General features: G+C 43.6%; 1 protein-coding gene across 1 annotated transcript in view; it reads right to left on the reverse strand.

Moving 5' to 3' along the window:
* The window catches only part of LOC146811981 (uncharacterized), a 515,742-nt gene extending 493,876 nt beyond the window's left edge, over positions 1-21,866 (reverse strand). Inside the window, exons 1-3 of the mRNA XM_085615113.1 lie at positions 21,838-21,866; positions 21,645-21,785; positions 14,190-14,330 (exon numbers count right to left, since the gene is read on the reverse strand). Coding sequence (XP_085471239.1) covers positions 14,190-14,330; positions 21,645-21,785; positions 21,838-21,866 — 311 coding nt within the window. The remainder of the gene's footprint in view (positions 1-14,189; positions 14,331-21,644; positions 21,786-21,837) is intronic.
* Between the last annotated feature and the right edge of the window lie 1,525 nt (positions 21,867-23,391).

Genomic DNA, 23,391 nt, shown 5'->3' on the forward strand with positions numbered 1-23,391 from the left:
GCTCGCTTCAGAGGGGTGGAATCATACCTCCCACACCAGTTACTGGTGTGGAGGTATGATTTCAAGGTGTTTGACACCAAACTCGATATGTTTCTATGCAGCCATTATCAAGATAGCATTTACAGCGAGGTTATAATGCACCTCTACCTATATGTCCGGCTGAGTCACAGACAACCCGGGAGAATGGTCTCCGAAGGCTGCAGAGAGGCTCTGCTCATGCAGAGGCCCCCTCTCGCACAAAACCATGCACCCTGTCCTCAGGATTGTTAAGGCCTGCTATGGGGTGACTTATAAGTTTTAAGTGTAGTGACTATTAGATATAGTGAACCTATATCTAATGTAAGTGATGTGAGCACCATCTTACACAGGCTGCCGTAGCAGACCTAGAGTTCCATTTTGTACTGCCTCTCATGGGTAGCATAATACATGCGTCAGCCCATGGGAGGCCTCTGGGGTACCTATACCCTGGGTACATGGTGTACCATATACTAAGGACTGATAAGGGTACCCCAGTATCCAATATGGAGTGTACCAAAGTACATGTATGTCAATTTAAGGGAGAAAGCAGATAGGCTGGGGTCCTGATTAACAGGATCCCAGCCAGACTAGTCAAAAACAGTGAGACATCAAGCAAAAAGTGGGGGTAACCATAAGAAGCAGATCCTACTTTCCTACACTCTCTCTGCCCAGTCGCCCCAAATTATGGGAGACTCCGAAGGCGTACTGGCTGTCAGTATAAATATTGACAACCAGCCCCTCACTCAATTTACAGGCTCGAATAAGGGCAACAAGCTCTGCAGCTTGGGCCGGCTGATAGGGAACTTGTGATGTCTCAACTACTGTACGCAGTGTAGTAATCGCGTACGCAGCAATTGTAGTGACATCTGGTAATTTAAAGCAGGAGCCATCGACATATACTTCCCCTTGAGGGTCAGATAAGAGAACATCAGTCAGGTCTACCCGACCTTTTGTCTCTTCTTCCGTCCGGAAGATACAATCATGTGTATCAATCTCCTCATTCTCAGAAGAGAGAGGTAGTAACGTGGCTGGGTTTAGAGTGACACATCGTTTAATCGTAATATGTTTTGCGAACAATGTTAGCTCATAATCTGTCGGACATGCACTGGTGAGGTACTGTGTCTTTTTCTCATTCAAAAGTGTATCCACAGCACTGGGTACCATAACTGTGAGGTCAGTATCAAGTACGAGTCCAACCGATTGTCTTATCGAAACAGCCACAGCCGCTACTGCTCTTGGACAGCTCGGGAGGGATCGTGCGACAGGGTCAAGCACAGCAGAGAAATAATCAAATGGCCATTGCTTATTCCTGAATTTTTGTGTTAGCACAGAAAGCGCGCAACCACCCATCTCATGGTCATACAATATGAAGCATTTAACATAGTTAGGGGTACCAAGCTTTGGAGCAGAGTAGAGTGCAGTTTTTATTTGCTCAAAAGACTGCTGACATTGAGGCGTCCAAGGCAGGGGTTCATGCACATCTTTTAATGTTAAGGCAAGCAGGGGTTTAATTATCAGCAAAGAGCTAGGTATCCACTGCCTGCAATAGGAAGTGATACCTATGAAAGCGCGCACATCTTTAAGAGTTTGTGGAATGGGCATTTTAACAATGGTACTGATGCGCTCAGGGGTCAACCTCCTACCCTCCTTCGACAGTAGGTGACCTAAATAGGTGACCTCCTGTCGACAATACTGAAATTTGGAAAGGGATACTTTATGGCCATGTTGAGCTAAAAGTAGCAACAATTTAACCATACTGTCTCTGCAACCTTGTTCTGTATCCAAGGCGATGAGCAAGTCATCGACATACTGAAGCAATACATTACCTGTAGGGATCAACAAGTAATCAAGCTGACCTTTCAATTCCTGACTATAGATACTCGGACTCTCTGTATAGCCTTAAGGAGCGTGACAGAATCTAAAGCTTCTACCAGCTAGGGTGAACCCGAATAGATACCTGCTGTCAGGATGAATGGGAATACTGAAGAATGCGTTTTACAAGTCAATGACTGAAAAGTATGTAACAGAAGAAGGAATCATTGTTAAAAAGACTTGTAATGTCAAGAACCACCGGAAACTATGGAGTCACTTATTTATTAAATGCACACAAATCAATCATAAAGCGATAAACATATGCATGGCCATAAGAGGAACCCAAAGGTGTCCTTTTGAGAATAGGAAGAATAGGGCTATTACAAACATTAGCATTCGTCTCCTCAACCACTCCACAACATTCGGACCCATTGTCATGTAAACACCCTCCGGAGAGCAGTAAATCGTGGGATGCAATTTTTTCAACAAGTCCAAACCCATCAAATTTTCTCCATAATTAGACATCAGCAAGAATGGCAGATCCACAGTGAAAGGACCAACAGTCAACGTAAGAGGTTTGGAAATGGGGCTCACAAACGGTACACCAGAAAAACCCACCAAAACAATATTATGGCCAGACAGAGCCACCCCAGGGACCAAGGAACAAGAAATAGAACTGTTCGTCGCACCTGTATCCACCAAAAACTCCTTAGTCGAACCATGCACATCCAAACTAACATACGGACCACGTTAATCTACAGGTATCTAAACTGGTCCCTCACTCTGTCCCTGGCTGTCCTAGCTGTAAGAGATCCCGATCACCTCATCCATATCATAATCATCATGATAATACTGTCTGCCCGGGGTGTCATCTAAATAATTCTGATCAAAACGACCCTGCAAGGCCACAGCATTCTGAACCCTGTCCTGACCACCAACTCCACGACCCTGTCCACGAGAACCTCGACCTCTCTGGACCTCTACCTTCTGCAAAAGCACCGGACACTTGCTACACCAGTGTCCCTCCTCTTACAATACGCACACTGATTCGGCCCTAAAGACGTGCTATTTTGCGGCCTGCTAGTGCGTGGAAGCTGTCAGGCCGAGCCACCACGTCCTCTACCAGTCCCCCTAGAAGCTTGCTGCAACAACAATTTCGTCTTCAAATCCTTATGCTTCTTTTCTGACCTCTCCTTATCCTCGTTTTCCCTGTGTTCAAACCTCTACACAAACAGTCACACAGCACCTTTGATTGACAAATTCTGTCCACTATAATCTAGAAACATCCCCTTAAACCGAGTGAAAAAATCAGACACACTCTCATCCTTCTTTCTGAAGACACACCGATAACTTGTCCCAATCAACCTTTTTCTGAGGAATAAGAGGAATAAGAGAATGCATATACGTAATGATTTGGCCAGGCAAAGTAAGTATCTCCGCTCTAGGCTTATCACCTGGCTTTCCTGATCCTATACTTTAATTTGATCCCAGGTACCGCCCAATTCAACAACGTGTTCCTGTGTGTGTACTTATTTCCAAATATCGACCGGAACTAACAAGCCAAAGAACATTTCAATATCAGCAAGTGTCATCACTGTAGAAGAGGCAGTTTCAGCCAATTCTTTATAATAAGCAGTGGGATACTTCCTAGGGTCAGGTAATTGAGTCTTAAGAGACAAACCCTCACTCCTTTTCCAGTGCAAACCCATTGTTCTTGGAAACGGGCCACTGCCCCAGGTCTAGTAACATTATGATGCTGATCCCTTAGCTCTGGTATTTCAGGATGGTAGATAAGATGAACCTCCCGCATCGAAACTGAGATACCGGGGTGGGGCTCTTCTTAAGCATTCTACCCCGATAAGCAACCAACTTCGCAACATCACAAAGACATGAGCAGGCGCCATATCAGCAACATACACATGATCCTTAATATCATATATGATCTGTGGTGCTGCACCATTGAAACACTGATCCCAAAGACCGATCAAAGTAGCCGACATATGCTTAAGGGGATTCTGTTGTACAAAAGGCTCATACTCTTTCATCATACTCCACACATCTTCCACACCATAAATGGGGTTTTGGGCCCACTTCACAGCCTGATTAGCCACTACCTTTTTCTCTTCATCTCCCATATCAGATGGGACTAACTTCCCCCCATACGCTCCTTAAATTTCGTCCAGTCTCTATCCTCAAATCAGAGTACTGGTTTCCCACTACTCTGTAATGTCGGGGAATGGAAGAACACAGTGGGAGTGATGACAGAGGCAGTATCCACCAATGTTGCTGCTGGCTGTGTCGCGGGTGTAAGAACTGGCGAAAGAGACGCCGAAGCAATAGGTTTTGCAGGAGTACTAACAGTCATAGTTGCCACAGACAGCGAGGGCAAAGAGAGGACAGGAGGTGTCGTGGCCAAGGCAGTCTGATCAATTGTAACAGAAGCAGAGACAGAAGAACCGTGTAGCTGGGACTGTGAGGGAAGAGCGGGATATATCCTCTGAGGGGCATATGGGGGTAGGAGTCGAGTTTCTCACAATTGTTTCACAAACGTATCATTTTCTTCTTGGGTCACATATCAATCTGTATTTGAAACCTCCTATCTTCATGTTCAATCTCTATCTCTTGTTTCTCTCTATCGTGTGCTACAGCTTTCTGAGTCAAAGTTTGCATTCTCCCCTTCCAGGCCTCTTTCTCTGCTTTCATTCGCCTCTGTTTAGCCCCCTTTTGCCACGTTCGAAGAGAATCAAACAAAGACTGCCTACTTTTTTTTGCAAACCACTTCTCCTGCAAAAAAAAAAATTGTGTTCATCAAAAGTGCCACTGCAACTCCGCATTGCCCCTCGTATATTTGTGCCATAGCATACTAAACATAATAGGGCCAAGGCCATGCTTCACATACATATCAAAGTTCGGAGTGCCTTCTGGAGGCGCCAGCTGACTTTCTTTCAATTGAGCATCTGCAGAGCAACAACGACAACAAGAAACCAAAAACCTGCTAAACCCAGGCATTTTCAAAAGTAAGCCAAATTCGTTATGTTGTCTGGCAGAGTGTTCTCACACACTTTGTACCAAAAAACGGTGCTCAGACCGTGCCAAATACAAACCAAAATCGGTCCTCAGACCGTACCAAATACAAACCAAAATGGTACCATATCCACAAAGAACCCCAAAAAACTCACCTGGTGCACACAGGCCAAACAAATTTATTCTCCACTGCCGACTCTTCGGACCAAACGGTCAGATCCAAGGGTTTCGCAGTTCAGGACCCCACTCGGGATGACTGTTGGGCGAGGCACCGACCGGTCAGACAAACGGGCCAGCTGTGAGTTCAGGAACTCTCTCGTGCAGGGATCCCTGGTCCGCCTGTCCGACCCGACGGTGGACCCGACCGCCCCACCCGTCCGCGGGCAGGGATGGGTCACCCGATGGGGTCCCTGTTTGGGCACCAACTGAAGAAAGTGACCCGATTAGGGTCACCCGGGTCTACTCGTGACCACCTCTCAGCCTTCCATACAAATGAAGAGTTGGTCAGACAGTAGAGAATACAAACCAAGTATATTTATTCAGGAACACTCGAGCGGAGCCCAGTCTGCCCAGTCTCCTGAGATTGCTGCAGAGGGACTGACTTCAGCAAATATGGTCATACATTATGTACAATTCAGAACCAATGAAGACACGCCCAGACTGGAAATTTCCAGTTGGAGGCAGCTAGACAAAGAAAGAACAGAAGGATGAGTTTTGATCCTGAGACCGTGCACACACTATATCTATGCCAAGGTCATTCTGCCTGTGCCCACCACTAGACAAGTGGGAGCAGGCCTCTATCTAGTGGGAAAGGTATGCGCTAATAAGAACAGTGTATTCAATAGTACAGTAGGACCTAACCTTGGAGAAACGAAAACTACCAGAGCTGCTTTCAGCAGAGACAGAGAGGGGTTAGTTTCGATCATGGCTCAAAATGGCAGTCCAACATAAAATAGTGCCGCCAATGCTAACTTAAGACATACAATACATAAGAAGCACAGCTAAGACATTTTTATTCTAACATTTGGGTGCAGCAGTAAGAAGGTGTGCAATTACTGCTCCATTTTGAGTTTGAGGCCTTGTAGTGGGGATAATGCCCAACTGCTAATGAAGACCAGCGCGTATTGTAAAGGCAATGAAAGCAGGCATTTTGGAAGTACGATTTTGTGTTTGTATATTGTACCTATTGTGAAGGGTGTGTCTAGACCTTTATTGAAGCAGTGCCTCAGTACATTGAGTTTGCCATCTGCCACGTCCTTCGCCCGTGTTTTGCCACCTGCCCTACACATACAAAAGGAAAAGATTGCGCCACTTAATCAGCATTTCTTTAACACCTCGAAAATACACAACGCCTTGCTATTAAGAGCTCACAGACTTTCAGGAGTTTCCATTGGGCTAAGGGACACTTTCTGCCTGCCAAGTTAGCACAGCCTTTCCAAAGGTTATTCCGCTGGCCAGGTTCAGGGCTGCTATGACTACAGACGAGATTGCTTTTCTTTTTTTGTTTTTGTTCATTGTGTAAGAATTTCATGTGCCCTAGGCAGTTTCCAGGATTATGGCTGTGTGCTTGCTGCAAAGCTCTGCCCTCCCTTCCATCCAGTTGAATGCAAGTAACCGCTGGGGTCATGCACTGCAATGGGAAGCATTCAGTTCATAGGCTCCTCGCTGAAAGAAGTTTCCAAACGAGGACTTTCTCCCATGCAATAATACGCAATGAGAAAGTTAAACGAGCTGGGTAGTTAGCTACCAGAGCAAAGCATGCATCCTGCGCAGCAGCTGCCGTGTGCACCGCTGCTCGCTCCTGTGGCAATACTCCATGGGAGTGAACTTTTGAAAAAAGGTGGGACATTACCCCACCATTAGCCATTTGTAAGCTACGATTTTAAGATGACATACACAAAAACCAATCCAAGGGCTTGGGAGTCAGACCCCACAAAGCACTTTCAACAGATCGCCTTACAGTGCAAGCGCTGTAGGCTCAACCTAAAAAGGAGCAGTTAATAGATAAATAAAAAAAGTGAAGCACGAAGCACAGTACCGAACCCGGTGGCCTCCAAAACAATGTCATTAAACTACAGGAGAGCGCAGCATCGTGAGGAATGATCACGCACACAGTAGAATAGCGTACCGTGCCAGCAAGAGCAAATACGAAATAATAAAGTAGTGCTCAGACACAGTAAATACAACATCCAGAGTAAGAACGTATGTAACAGTGGCAGTCCTTATGGGAGGTTAAAGGAGGAGTAAATGAGGTACTGAGGAGGGACTTAGAAACAAATTACCTAATAAAAAAAACAATTCAAAAAGACACCTAAAGTTCTTGACAGTCAAGAAGAGACTGAGGGACAAGGGCTTAAAGTATGCAATGATGTTCCCGGCTCGACTTCGAGTAGAGGCCGGGGGGAAAGTCAGTTTCTTCGACATTCCGGAGGAAGCTGCCGAATGGCTGGATAATTGGAGAGACCCGGTGGAACACGACTCACACAAACGTTAGCTGGCGCAGGAAGGCCCCAACAACCAGGTTTTGCATCTGTATAATTGGTGACCCTTGGTCACATAATAGACTGCTTATCGTATTGACTCTGGGGGAATTATGGCACAGTCGGGATCGATATAGACATTGTGGTTCAATCTGATTATTCCAGTATAGCCTAAGGCTGGTCATCTCCAGGGTCATTATATGCTGATGTTGTCAGGAGGAGGGGGAAGTGGAGCAGAAATTTTTCCCCCAACTTTCTTCTTTTAGTATAGTTTTGGGGCGACAGGCACTCTGCATTAAGTGACTCATGGGCAGTTCCGAGCCCAGAGTGCAGGGGAGCAGGGAGGGGGGTAGTTGGGAGAGATTGTGGTTTTGTTGTTTGTTTGTATTGAATCGACATGGCACCGAAGATCCGCTATGAGGGTCGATTAGTATTACGTAAGTGCTCATGACAATGAAATGGGATAAGAGTTTTAAATTAATGTGTTGGAATGTGAATGGTCTGGGGGATTAAGTGAAGCATTGTGTAGTGTTGCAACATATCCGACGATATGCCCCAGATGTGGTATTGCTCCAAGAAACGCACCTTTTGGGTGGTAGAGCCCTAGACCGGCAGGGATACAAACTAGTGGTGCATGCGGGCTTCACCACGGGCTCACGAGTGACAGGCATACTATTGAGGAAATCCTTCCCAATGACAGTGCAATCCTCATGGGTGGACGAATGGGGGAGGTATGCAGGCATCAATGGTCAGTGGGAGGGATCCACATTGACCCTTATGTCAGTGTATACGTCGCTGGGCCTTCAGGGACTTGCATTTAAGGACCTAGGTCCTATCCTGCTGGCGGTACCGGATGGTTTTCTAGTGGTTGGAGGTGACTTCAACTCTGTGGTCTCTGTCATGCTAGACAGATGCCCTCCGCGCGAGCTCCTCCCTTCAAATCAGACTTTCTTGAGGCTCTAGGGCTCCTTGACGCTTGGCGAGCGTACCACCCTGACACCATCCAGTACACCTTTTACTCTGGTGCTCACAATAGCCAATTGCGATTCGATTACTTGCTGGTCCCTACAGACCATCTAGCGCATATCAAGGAGATCAGACACATGGCGAGGGGAATTTCAGGATCACTCCCCCTTGTGGGCCCACCTGGTCATGGGCCAGCATAGAGTGGGCCGAATCGCACCTATCAACCCCTGGCATCTCCGTAACCCGGTGGTCCGTAAAGCATTGCACACCTCAATGGAACAGTACTTTCAAGAAAACGAGGGCTCAGTACATTCCCACCAGACATTGTGGGAAGCGTTTAAACAGTGGTAAAGGGACAGGCACTCTATCACATAGCAGGGGCACGAAAGGAGAAAGTGAAGTAGCGCTAGAGAACGAAATATCCTACTTGGAGGAGGAGGCCGAATGGGGGGTCCGACCCAGATAAGCTCCACATTCTCCAGCTAAAGAGAGATAGATACAAAGCATTAGTGACTGACAGAGCCAAAATCATGGGTAGAGAGACGCAGGGCAGATTATATGACCAGGGGCACAAGGCGGGGAAACTAATTGCATGGTTGGACAAAACGAACTGGTCAGTAGATTAGTGCCAGAACTACTTGATGGAACAGGGTACCGGATTATTGACCCTTCAGAGATTGCCAATGCATTTGCTGCACACTACGAGGAAACGTATAGCTCACAGGCGCCATGTACAATACGTGTCTCCCAAGAACTTCTTACAGATATCCCTATGCCCATACTGTCGGCTACAGACAGAGATTTCTTGGAGAGTGCTCTTACAGCGGATGAGATTGCCTTAGCGATCAGAAGCCTGAAATCAGGGAAGGCGTCAGGTCCCAATGGCTGGCTGATTGAACTCTACAAACTCAAACCCGATATAATCGCCCCACATCTACGGGCCATGTTCGAAGAAAGCAGGGAAAGGGGAGAATTGCCTCAGGACCAACGAATAGCGACTCTGGTGATGATACACAAAGAGGGCAAGCCTAGGACGGATTGTTCCTCGTACGGGCCAATTTCCTTACTTAATGCCGAACCTAAGATTCTGGCCAAACTCCTTGCCATTCGACTGGTCAAAGTGAATGGAGAACTGGTTCATCCGGACCAATCAGGCTTTATGCCACACCGCAGCACTGCCTTGAATCTTCGTAGGGTACACAGAGTACTGGGGAGGGTGGCCACCATTCAGGAAGTGGTGGTAATTGTATCACTAGGTGCCACGAAGGCATTTGATACAATTGAGTGGCCGTATCTTTTTGGAAAAAATGGGGTTTGGCCCACGGTTTATACAGTGGGTGCAGCTCCTATACGCGAAGCTTCTAGCTCAAGTGGCCGTTAACAACAAAAAGTCGGCAGTCTTCACCCTGGGTAGGGGGACTCGTCAGGGCTACCCTCTCTTCCCGCTTTTATTTGCACTGGCACTAGAACCCCTGGCCTCCTGGATTCGGAAGGATCCGGTGATACGTGGACTCAGATGGGTGGACACGTGGGAAGACCGTATCTCTCTGTACGCTGATAACGTCCTCCTGTTTCTGGCTTCCCCAAAGTCATCCATTATAGCTGTACTAGACATATTCGCTATCTTTGGCAGGTACTCCGGATATTCAATTAACTGCAGAGATGCCTGCTGTGGAATGGCCGGCCGCGTATAGCACTCTCCAAGCTGAATCTCACCTGGTACGATGGGGGCATCGGCCTCCCCGACCTCAGAAGATATTACTGGGCAGCCCATCTGGCAGCCATCAATCATGGGACGTATAGGCGGGCAGACGATCCGGGTTACGCAATGAACAGATGGATACTGCCGGTGGGAACATATAACAGGACTCTATACACACACAGAGGGAAACTCCATCTGACGGGGCCAACCAAACACTCTGCACAAATCTGGCAAGTAGCTACGAGAAGTTTGGGGTGGGAGGGCAAACCAACATTAGCCACTCCCCTGTGGGATTCCGACATACTTGGGAATTTGTGGAAAACTAGGGGCTTCGACAAGTGGGACCTTATAGGCATTTCTAGGATTGGCGACCTCTGGGTGAAGGCGGAGGTTAAATCATTTCCCACCCTACAGCAGAAGCACGACCTGGCCGCAACAGAACACTTTAGATACCTGCAGATTCAACACGCACTTCAGTCATGCCTCCACAAGGGCGATAACCTTACTGAATCCTTGCCCCTGGAGGACAGGATTTTAGATGGCTACTTGCTAACAAAAGTCATTTCCCTGACGTATAAAAAGCTGGTCAACAACTCCTCCGAACCCCTGCAGCATCTACGGGAGAAGTGGGAGAGGGATGGAATTATATTGGACAACGAAGACTGGGTGGAGGCAGTTGCTTCCCCGCGAGAAGTGGCCATATCAGCCAGACTGCGAATAGTCCAACTTAAAATATTGCACCGTATCTATATGACCGGAACCTGTCTGCTGAGAATGGGGAGGGCAGAGAATAGCAACCGTAGGAGGGGCTATGGCAGTGAAGGTAGATTCCTACACATCTTCTGGGAATGTCCACGTATCCAGAGATATTGGGTGAGAATACACGACACCATTAGTGAGGTCCTTGCACTTACTGTTCCCATGGAGGCCAAGTGGTGTCACCTGAATGTGTGGGAGCCGACAGATCTTAATAACAAAAGGATGACGTGGGTCACCTAGGGGTTGATGGTGGCAAAGCAAAATATTGCCCAAAAGTGGGGATCTATACAGGCGCCAGCAGTGTCAGCCTGGAAAAGGGACATAGATTGTATATGTTCCGGGAGAAGACAGTGTATGTGTCTAGGGGATGTCTGAAAAAGTGGTCCCACATCTGGTGCGATTGGAATATATATTGTGGTAATATATGTACTCCCCCTGTGTCAACACCCCAGGAAGATCTCCCATCGCCAGAATAATGTTACCAACCAATACATAAGACCTCGATTGTACTGTACAGATGTGTATTGAATCTAAGAATGTCATGACTAATGGTGCCTTGTAATGCCGATTTTCTTTGCTTAATAAAAATAATTATTTTTTAAAAAAAGACACCTAAAGGAGCCAATAAAGTGCATAGTCAGAAAATTGATATGGCTTCAAGCTCATATTCTGCATACAACATGTCTCGAAGAGACAGCACAAGTGCTACCTTAGTGAGACCCTAAGATGAAAAGTTTCCTCTTCATTTTTCAAGAGTAGGCAGTGGTCGGTGAGACCACTGCCTGCTCATAAAAAAAATTGGTGCCCATATTCAGGAGGGACCCCTTCTCTTTTGCGCATGAGTTGTCACTGCAAATGTTGGGAACCGCATTCCCGGTCAAAAACAATCCTACATACCAGTGCGACTCACTGTTAGGAAGGGATGCCCTTGGCATGCCCCTTCCTAATGGCAACTCGCAAACCCAATTTGCGATTCGGTAATAGCTTACTGAATCGCACATAGGGCTTTGTTTATTTAAAAATGCTTTTTTCAAGTCACAAACAGATCGGGCCATTTGCGATCTGAAAAAATGCTTCGTAAATCTGGCCCTGAATTTCCAAAATGTAATCGGCTGTTGGCTGTTAGTCGAAAGCTGATAAGTCACGACGTCAGGCATGATATGGAATCCTTTTGCATCACTATCCCAATTTTGGGGCTGGGTATGAAGGATCTTAAATTAACATCGACAAAATCAAAGAACGCATTTGTAGAAGCCAAGACTATAAAAAACTAGACACATTTTATTACAGTACCCATAGACCAAAGAGGTCAAATGGACAGCCAAGAGGTTCAGATTCAAGCCAATAATTTAGGCTAACACTGACTGTGTAAGCAAGTGTCATGTAAATATATTGTGTATAAATGTGCTTTGTGAGGAAATCCTAAACAGTTGGGACTGAAACTGTAGGAAAGTAGGATCTGCTTCTTATGGTTACCCCCACTTGTTGCTTGATGTTGCACTGATATTGACTAGTCTGACTGGGATCCTGCTAATCAGGACCCCAGTCTATCTGCTTTCTCCTTTACATTTTACACATGTACTTTGGTACACTCCAGATTGGATACTGGGGTGCCCTTATAAGTCCCTAGTATATGGTACCCATGTACCAGGGCATAGGTACCCCAGAGGCCTCCCATGGGCGGAAGCATGTATTATGCCACCCATGAGAGGCCATGCAAAATGGAACTACAGGTCTGCTACTGAAACCTGTGTAAGCTGGTGCTTGCACCACTTACTGTAGATATAGGTTCACTATATCTATTGGTCTCTACACTTAAAACTTAAAAGTCACCCCTATAGTAGTCCTCATATATTGCGCAGCAAGTACTTATTTATTATTTTTGTTGCCCTCTTGACGTATGCGTATTTAATTAACTGTAGCCTAGGCTACCCGAGGACCTCAGTGGCCTCTCCAGTACCATTATTCTTCTCTACTATATATACTACCCCAGGTCTGACTATTGGGGTTCCCTTGTGTTTGTTAAATTATCAATACTGGCAGGGTGCTGGGTTTTATGTGAGAGGGTGCCCCTGCATGAGCAGAACCCCTCTGCAGCCTTCGGAGACCATTCTCCCGGGTTGTCTGTGACTCAGCCGGTCATATAGGTAGAGGTGCATTATAACCTCGCGGTAAATGCTATCTTGAAAACGGCTGCATAGAAACATATTGTGTTTGGTATCAAACACCTTGGAATCATACACAAAAAACACTCTTCGCAACGGCTGACCCAAGGTTGAGCACATCAATCCCTGTACGTGAAAATTAAGAGGCCTGTGCATCAATTTATGGAACCCGCCGCCGTTGAGATCCACTGGAAACCAGAAAAAGTCAATTCTTAAAGAATGGAAGGTGCACCAGGAATGAAGTCAAAGCCATAGAAGTAAGTCCATCAAATTCCTTTATTATTCATGGTAGTAGAAAATGGACATCAGCCAACGCGTTTTGTTCCAATGAAGAAACTTCATCAGGGCTTTATATACAGAATGGAATGTCCAACACTTTCTTAAGTTATATCAGAAATCGACAGGTAGTAATTCGGGAAAAAAAAACACAATAAGGGTCCAAACGTATCAGATCCAGCCTTGTAGTCTGGATATTCTCCTTCCCAGTGTCCAGCAAGTACACATACTGTTCTATTGATCTCGTATTGTGTGCTTTGTGTTCTATCCTCATGTAGAGGATACTAGAGAGTGTTATTTTTATAAATACGTATTTTTATATAACTACTGTGTGGTTCTCTTTTCATTTAGTCAATATAGGAGGTGATATTCTGGTAAAACAAGCTGCTTTACATTACTTCAAGATTAAGCCTGAAAGCTGCTCTCCACAGTTACCACTAGTGCAAGGTGCCCACTTTAATTAGTGGACAGCATATACAAGGCCAACTTCTCTCAGAAACCTCTGCACCTTACACATATCAACCTTTTGAGCACCTATCTTGGACACCTCTGCCATAGTGTCATGAGTCCTAACACTGCTCTAAAAAACTCAACCTGATTGTGTCCCCAGTCATGCCCCTAGTCGTGAAAATGCTAAACATATGTATTAGATAAGAAGGATTGATAGGGAACCAAGTCCTGAAAAAAGGTTACAAAAAGTTGTACGTATTCATATGTTTTAGTATAAATTGGATTAATAGAAATGACCAGATTCAAGTATGCGATAATACTTTCAACGTATTCTGAAACGAGTATGCAAATTGAAGCAATGGCAGTTGACAGCTGTCAGACTCTTCTACACGTGAGCATGTTAACTGCTAAACGTGAGCACATGTTAACTGTCAAACATGCTGTACAAGTGAATGAGCCAGCGGATTGCACCCACGAGTATTTTCATCACACTAGCCCCTTGAGACTCGCTTAGTCTTGTTTGCTCGCATCGCTTACCTGTTTCCAGATACCTCGGCGGCTGCGTCTGCGGATAGGCTCCTCTTCTTGGCAGCATTCTCCTGGGCTTTGTTCCTCTTCCAGCGAATCTGTCCTGTTGCTCCGTCCCCCTTCCTGTTTCTCGGTTGGGAATTCAGGATCCTGTAAAGGAAACAAAAACGATCTGATTAAGGTTGACGATAGAGAGCATACTCAAGCAAGATACCGAAACTTCAAAGCATGTTAGTCAACGCTTCCCGGTGAGTTTATTTAACTTAATTTACCGACAATGGTTAGTGTAAAGATTTATTACGGATTTTGAACTTTTGACTATTTCAATTTAACAAAGTGCAAGAAGCAGTTTGGTGAGGAGAATACTGCTAAAAACTGAAAAATTATTTCTTCATTGACTTTGGAATAAGAACGTTTGTGCTCAGCTCTTGCTTTGTATAAATACTGTTATCCATATGTATGTGCCAAAAAGGATTGTATTTGAGAGGCAAACAAAAAACAGAAGTCCTTAAAATAACATTGTATGAATAATTGTCTGGAAAGTTTAATAGTTAAAGCATCATGATCATAAAACCTTAGGTATTCATAACAAGACTCTAATAACCATTGGTTACTTAATAGTGTGGTATTTACCTTTCCTTATTTTATGTTTAGAAATAATCCGAGAAGTCACACTGTCAGTATATGCTTAAATGAGACAAGATTCAAGAGACCACACCATCCCTGAGAACCTACACTTCCCGAACTCCCAGAGAGAAGAGACTTCAGTACAGTGAGACGTCAGGTGACATCTCTTCATTTTTATCTCTCACTCTCTCTTCTCGTCCCCATTCCCTTCCCCCCCCTGGAGCGTTATAGTTTGGTGATGTATTCTCTACTATTGCCTTTCTATTTAACCCTGGAGGAGTTGGGGACTTATCAGCATCAAAGTTGAACAAACTCGAGATCAGTGGAGTGGCAGTCATAACAGAAGACTAAGTCACACAATTGTTCACTTTGGTGTCGTATCACCATGGAACCTTCCCCAGATATTGCACACTTTACAGATTTAGTACAAACCTTAGAAATGGAAATGCAACATCTCAAACAGGAGAATAACTAATTTAGAGATGAACTCACAAGAAGCAGATCAGGATTTACTCAATGGAGAGACACTAAGACTTCAGACACCCGCCCTGTTCTGACTCCGCCCAAATTTGGTCCACACTTCTTTGCATCAACAGCCACATCTCCTCAATGCCACAAACAAAATGTACAAGTTACGGTAGTAACCCCAAATCCGGTTCCCTTGACCAACCCTGAACGTTTTGCTGGGGATACTTCTCGTTTTGCCACATTTACAAGTCAATGTCAGTTACACTTTTTATGCAAACCCCAATCCTTTGCCACTGATATTGCCAAAACAGCTTTTGTGATTTCCTAATTAGTTGGTGTGGCCGCTAATTGGTCAATACCTTTGATCAAGAACAATGATCCCTTGTTACATAATTTCACCGCATTTAAGGATGCCATGATACATCTTTTTTCACGACGTGTTCATACAATCTTGTGGTAATTAACTTCTTAATTTGCGTCAAGGTTCAAAAGATCTTCTGACATACTTAACCACATTCAATCGCTTACTACCGAAAACCCACTGGCCAGAGGAAAAACGCAAATCATTATTTTACATAGGACTCAAAGATGATTTGAAGGATTCCTTAGCCCATATAGTTGACTTACCTGTAGAATACTCAGAGTTCATAGATTTAGTCATACAATTAGACCACAGACTAGGTGAACGAAGTAGTGAAAGACCTCGAGGGAAACCTAGGGTTATTGTAATGAAAACAGGAAAGAAAGAAGCTGAAGAAAAGCATAATGGTTCAGAACCTATTCAGATAGGTACTATGGTCCATTAAGTCTAGAGGAAAAGGAAAGACATCGTAAGGGCAATCTCTGTTTATACTGCGGAAAGCCAGGACACTTCGCAACAGAATTGTCAATTAAGGCAAAAAAGAAAAAGGCAATTGCTAGCATTGGTACAATCCACTCAGATCAGAAAACTAAAATTCTCAAAGGATATTGAGATCGATCCTTCGAGAAAGTCTCAACTTCAGGTCTCGCAATACGTTATTAATGTCATCAATTTAGTACCACGACATATGACCATTAGAATAACCTTTATAGTGTCTGCCCAACAAAGACATAGTCTCTCTGTTGTCCTTGATTCTGGCACCACAGGCAATTTCTTTGACTTAAAATTAGGTAAAAAATATAGGAATCCCACAAACAGCACAAAAAACTCCGGAGCTGGTAAGAGCAGTTGATGGTTTAGCATTGTCCTCTGGACTCTTCGTTTTCATACTGCACTCCTAATTTTGGTATCGGAAAATGGTCATACTGAACAGACCATTTTGATTTCATTGATACTCCTACTTTTGGAGCAATACTTGGATTGCCCTGTTTGGAGTTACACAACCCTAAGATAGCTTGGACTAAAAGAACTGTGACTCTAGATTCTGCTTATTGTAGGAAGCATTGTTATAAAGAAGCCCAGGACCCAATCGTTCCCTTACATTGTGCAAGTACCCAGTCTGATCCATCTCTGCAATTGCTTTCTCAATATCAGGATTATGCAGATGTTTTTGACCATGTTCAAGCGACACAAGTACCATCCAATAGGGTTTACGACTGTAGAATTGATTTGATTCCCGGAGCTGTACTACCGTGCAGTAGAATTTATGCACTTACTGAACCAGAAATGCAATATTTAAGAAAATACCTTGACGAACTATTAGATTTGAGATTTATTAGACATTCTACATCCCCTGTTTCCTCTCCTCTTTTCTTTGTGGCCAAAAAATTAGGCGATCTCAGGGTATGCATAGACTACAGCGCAGTGAATAAGGCCACCATCAAGAATAGGCACCCTTTACCACTCATCCCTATGTTATTAGATCAAGTAAAAGGTTTCACTATTTACACCAAACTGGACCTTTGCAGTGCTTACCATCCAATTTGTGTAAAGGAAGATGATGATTGGAAGACTGCCTTCTGCACTAAATTCGGCCTAATCGAATACACTGTTATGCCATTCAGTCAATGCAACGCTCCTGCAGCATTTCAGTACTTTATAAGTGAAGTACTCCATGATTTCCTAGATATTTGTGTATTGTCTATATTGACGATATACAGATTTTTTCTAAAACTGAACAAGAACATGTGGATCATGTACGAGCCATACTACAAAGACTCAGGGACCATTCTCTCTATGCTAAACCAGAGAAGTGTGTTTTTCATGCTAGATCAGTAGAATTTTTGGGATACTTTCTTTCACCAGAAGGTATTACAATGGATCCTAGAAAGGTTAAAGCCATCCTCAAGTGGCATTCTCTTAGCTCAGTCAAGGACATACGAGTATTGGGTTTAGCTAATTTTACAGGCATTTTATAGCAAACTTCTCTGAGATAATTCTTCCCATTACTCAGTTGTTAAAAATAGGACAGGTCTTCTGCTGGACCGAAGAGGCTGAGACTGCCTTTTGTACTCTAAAAAAGGTTTTTACTTCTGCCCCTATTCTTTCTCGTCCTGATCAACCATTTTTTGTTGAGGCTGACGCTTCCCAATCAGCATTAGGGGAAGTGTTACTACAGAACGATCCAAGAACGGGACATCTGCATTCATTAGCATACTATTCACGGACACTACTTCCTGCAGAACAAAATTACACGATTGCTGAGTGAGAACGTTTAGCAATAAAATAAGTTTTTTTTAAATGGAGACACCACCTTTTAGGGGCAAAGCATACTATAACAATCTTTACCAATCAAAAAAATCTTCAATTGTTCACTTCAGTAAAAGCGCTAACCCCCAGGCAAATGAGGTTGTTAGACTTCTTTAGTGAATTTGACTTTTTGATGACATACCGTCCAGGACGGATGTATGACGTTACAACGCACACTATTACAACGCATGCACTTACAACGCATTTTTTACAACGCATAATCCATTACAACGCATGACATTACAACGCATGACACTACAACGCATTTTTAAAAAATACCTTTACAACGCACTACCATTACAACGCATACTACCTTTACAACGCATACCATTACAACGCATAATAATAAATTACATTTAAGGTAAGTATTAGATAGTATAGGGGTAAAAATTACTATTCTAACTCCAGGGGGTGCAACAGTAGGGAAAGTGTTGGATAGTATAGGGGTAAAAATTACTATTCTAACTCCAGGGGGTGCAACAGTAGGGAAAGTGTTGGATAGTATAGGGGTAAAAATTACTATTCTAACTCCAGGGGGTGCATCAGTAGGGTAAGTGTTGGATAGTATAGGGGTAAAAATTACTATTCTAACTCCAGGGGGTGCATCAGTAGGGAAAGTGTTGGATAGTATAGGGGTAAAAATTACTATTCTAACTCCAGGGGGTGCATCAGTAGGGTAAGTGTTGGATAGTATAGGGGTAAAAATTACTATTCTAACTCCAGGGGGTGCATCAGTAGGGTAAGTGTTGGATAGTATAGGGGTAAAAATTACTATTCTAACTCCAGGGGGTGCATCAGTAGGGTAAGTGTTGGATAGTATAGGGGTAAAAATTACTATTCTAACTCCAGGGGGTGCATCAGTAGGGTAAGTGTTGGATAGTATAGGGGTAAAAATTACTATTCTAACTCCAGGGGGTGCATCAGTAGGGTAAGTGTTGGATAGTATAGTGTAATATTATGCGTTGTAATGGTATGCGTTGTAATGGTAGTATGCGTTGTAATGGAATGCGTTGTAAAGGTAGTTTTTAAAAATGCGTTGTAGTGTCATGCGTTGTAATATCATGCGTTGTAATGGATTATGCGTTGTAAAAAATGCGTTGTAATGGTAGTGCGTTGTAAAAGTTGCGTTGTAAAGGTTGTTCCCCGTCCAGGACACAAGCAACTATTATCTGATACCTTGTCTAGAATAGAGGAAAAAGAGAATAACATAAAACATTGCCCAGCACAAAGCATAATTCCAATCAATAAAATAATTGCTGTAACAGAATCTGATGATTTTCTAAACAAGATCAAAAAAAAATCTGCCAAAATAAATAAGGAACAATGGCTACGCAAAACACAAAATTCAATAAAAGATGGTTATCTTTCCCATAATAATGCATTATACATTCCCTCAAAATTATTGAGGAAACATATCCTGCTTTGGCATCACGATTCCAGCACAGCAGAACATCCAGGCATACACAAGACTTTGGAATTATGCTTAAGAAATTTCTGGTGGGAAAACATTTAAAAAGAAGTACAAGAGTATGTTAAGCCTTGCCCTACATGTGCCCGGAATAAATCACAACATTTAGCTCCAACTGGTCTCTTGCATCCTTTGCCAGTCCTGTCTACTCCATGGCACACTATTAGTGTAGACTTCATTACTGAGTTACCAAAATCCAATGGATTCACCACTATTCTTGTAGTTGTAGACATGCTCTCAAAAATAGGCAACTTTATTCTGTTAAAGAAATTACCCTCAGTGAAATATTCTTGCATCACATTGTATAACTACATGGCCTCCCGAGTAAGATAATTTCTGAGAGGGGCCCCCAATTTACCTCTAAATTTTGGAAACATCTGTGTACAGCCTTAGGAATAGAAGTGGCATTGTCTTCAGTTTTCCACCCACAAAGTAACTGGCAGACTGAGGAGGTTAATCAACATCTAGAACAAAGTTTGCAGTGTTTAACAACTGAGCTTACTTCTTAGTGGGACCAAGGTCTTCCCCTGGCAGAATTGTCATATAATAATAACACACATACTGCTTTGGGATGTTCACTTTTTTATTTTATAACTGTTTTACATCCACCTGCCATTCAAACACAACTCCCTTCACACTCTAATAACATGCCAACAGTCTTTGATAGATTGAAGCAGTTATAAGATATACAAGAAAAGGCACGAAAAAACTTAATCCGAAACAAAGATAAGACTGAATTACAAGCAGACAAAAATAGAACTCCAGAACCACTGTATAAAAAGGGAGAACTTGTGTGGTTATCCACTCGCAATATTCATTTAGAGGGTGCCACAAAATTACAACCTAGGTTTATTGGTCCTTTTCTCATCAAACAGGTTTTGAATTCTGTCACAGTAAAATTACGATTACCAAATGAATTAACAATTCATCCAGTATTCCATGTTTTCCTCATAAAACCTCATCATTCAATGACTAGAAAAGACAATCCCCCTCCTCCAAACATTGTAAATAACCAGAGTGAGTACGAAGTACAGGGTATTCTTGACTCTAAAAGAATACGAGGAATATTATTTTACCTAGTAGACTGGAAGGGTTATGATGCTTCTGAACGTTCGTGGGAACCTGTATCTTATGTGCAGGCACCAAGACTTGTTCATCGGCTCCACATTCTAAACCCAGACAAACCCCGCCCAGTAAGAAGACCCTGGGGGGGGGAACTGTCATGAGTAACCCTGGGCGTAGTTCGTGTAGTAGCGCTACACGTAGCTACGCGAAGTGCACTTTGCACTACGCGAGATACGCGTAGCACTACGCGAACTGCGTAGTACACTGTTCGCGATGATTGCACAGTGCCGGATGCTTGTCCACACTGTGCAATCATTGCAAACGGCATCTTGCACAGTGCAAGCGGTCGTTTTCTGCCGCTCGAGTAGATTTTTACTCGAGTGGCAGCTTTCTCAACGCGGACTGGTAGTTTCTCATCGCGAGCAGTCGCGAGCATACGCGACCACTCGCAATGAGAAACCTGACCTCCCCGCGTTGAGAATCTCGCCGGGAGGTTTATGTCCACGCTCGCGATCGGTAACTTGATGTTGCTGATCGCGATCGATGAAAAAGTCTCGCCGGGATGTCATTTTGCTTGCTCGCGGTCGCCAACTTGACGTTGAGGACCGCGAGCGAGCAAAAAATGACAACTACGCTACGCGATTTTGCACTGTGCTACGTGCAATTCGCGTAGTGCGAAGTAGCACAAACTACGCAAACTTCGCGAGGGTAGCATAGTTGTCCGCCCAGGGTTAGTCATGAGTCTTGATACTGCTCTAAAAAAACTCAACCTGATTGTGTCCCTAGTCATGCCCCTAGTCGTGAAAATGCTAAACATATGTATTAGATAAGAATGATTGATAGGAAACCAAGTTCTGAAAAAAGGTTACAAAAAGTTGTACGTATTCATATGTTTTAGTATAAGTTGGATTAATAGGAATGAACAGATTCAAGTATGCAATAATACTTTCAACATGTTCTGAAACGAGTATGCAAATTGAAGCAATGGCAGTTGACAGCTCTCAGCCTCCTCTACAGGTGAGCACGTGTTAACTGACAAAAGTGAGCACATGTGAACTGTCAAACGTGCTGTACAAGTGAATGAGACAGCGGATTGCACCAAAGAGTATTTAAACCACACCCGCCTCATGAGACTCGCTTAGTATCGTTTGATCGCGTCACTCACCTGTTTCCAGATTCCTCAGCGGCAGCGTCTGCGGATTGGCTCCTCTTTTTGGCGGCATTCTCCTGGGATTTGTTCCTCTTCTGGCAAGTCCGTCCTGTTGCTCCATCCCCCTTCCTGTTGCTCGGTTGGGAATTTCGGATCCTGTAATAAAAATAAAAAAAGATCTGATTAAGGACAACAATAGTGTGCATACCCAAGTAAGAAACTAGCAGGCACATGCATCAACAAAGACTTTTGCGATTCCTTAATTGCGATTTTTAAGGAATCGCATTTAAGGAAGTGCAAAAGCCTATGCATGTAGGAATCGCTATCACAATAGCGATTCCTACAAATTCCTTAATTGCAACTCGCAAATTGCGAGTCGCAATTAAGGAATGCCGTTCCATGCATTCCTATGGGCCTACAGGCCCATAGGAATGAATTGGAGATTGCATGAGCAATTTGCGAGTACCAGTAGGTACTCGCAAATTGCTCATGCAATTTCAAGGGTGCAAGGGTGTCAAAATGACACCCTATTGCACCCCTGAAATTGATCTGTGCACATATGTTGCACACACACATGCCCTAAGGGCATGTGTGTGCGCAACATGAAACTTTGAAAAATACACAAAAGTGCATTTTTCAAAGTTTTTGCAAATTACCATGAAGTTCAACTTCATGGTAATTTGCTCCCCCTATTAGCGAAATCGCTAATTTTTTCACTTTCATGCATTGCATTTAAGGAATCTCAATTTGGGATTCCTTAAATGCAATCGCAATTTAAGGAAGCGCAATTTAGAGATTCCTTAAATTGCGATTTTTGCATTTGGGATGATGCATCCCAAATGCAAAAATACCGGTCGCAAAGGGGCAGATTCTGAGAATCTGCCCGTTTGCGACCGGTTTTTACATTGATGCATGTGCCTGTGAGTCTTCAAAGCATGTTAGTCAACGTTTCTCGGTGAGTTTATTTAACTTAATTTACCAACAACGGTTAGTGTAAAGATTTATTATTGACTCTGAACTTTTGAATATTTCAATTTAACGAAGTGCAAGAAGCAGTTTGGTGAGGAGAATACTGATAAAAACTGAACAATTATTTCTTTGTTGACTTTGAAATAAGAACTTTTTGTGCTGAGCTCTCTCTTTGTATAAATACTGTTATCCATATGTACGTGCCAAAAAGGATTGTATTTGAGAGGCAAACAAAAGAAGAATTCCTAAAAATAACATTGTCATTTCCAGTATGAATAATTGTCTTGAAAGCTTAATAGTTAAAGCATCAGGAATTAGAAATAATCCAAGAAGTCACGCTGTCAGTATATGCTTAAATGAGACAGGATTCAAGAGACCACACCATCCCTGAGAACCTACACTTCCCAAACTCCCAGAAAGAAGAGACTTCAGTGCAGTGAGACGTCCGGTGACATCTCTTCATTTCTCTCTCGCTCTCTCTTCTTGTCCCCATTCCCTCTACCCTCTTGAGTGATATAGTTTGGCCGTGTATTCTCTACTACTGCCTTTCTATTTAACTCCGGAGGAGTTGGGGACTTATCGGCAGCAAAGTTGAACAAACTGGTGATGGAGCAGGATTTTGCAAAAAGAAGCCTGCTTGGATGAATAGCCCCATAATATGTACTATCAGAAAGTAGTAATAGAAAACTAACGTGCACCTTACAAATGTTACTCCAATAGCAGGGAGTTCAGCAGGTCTTTCACCAGAAGATTTGAATAATTGGATAAAGGAAATGGTGAAGCTGAAACCACA

This window comes from Triturus cristatus, chromosome 7 (assembly GCF_964204655.1).
Source record: "Triturus cristatus chromosome 7, aTriCri1.1, whole genome shotgun sequence".
Classification (NCBI taxonomy): Eukaryota; Metazoa; Chordata; class Amphibia; order Caudata; family Salamandridae; genus Triturus; species Triturus cristatus.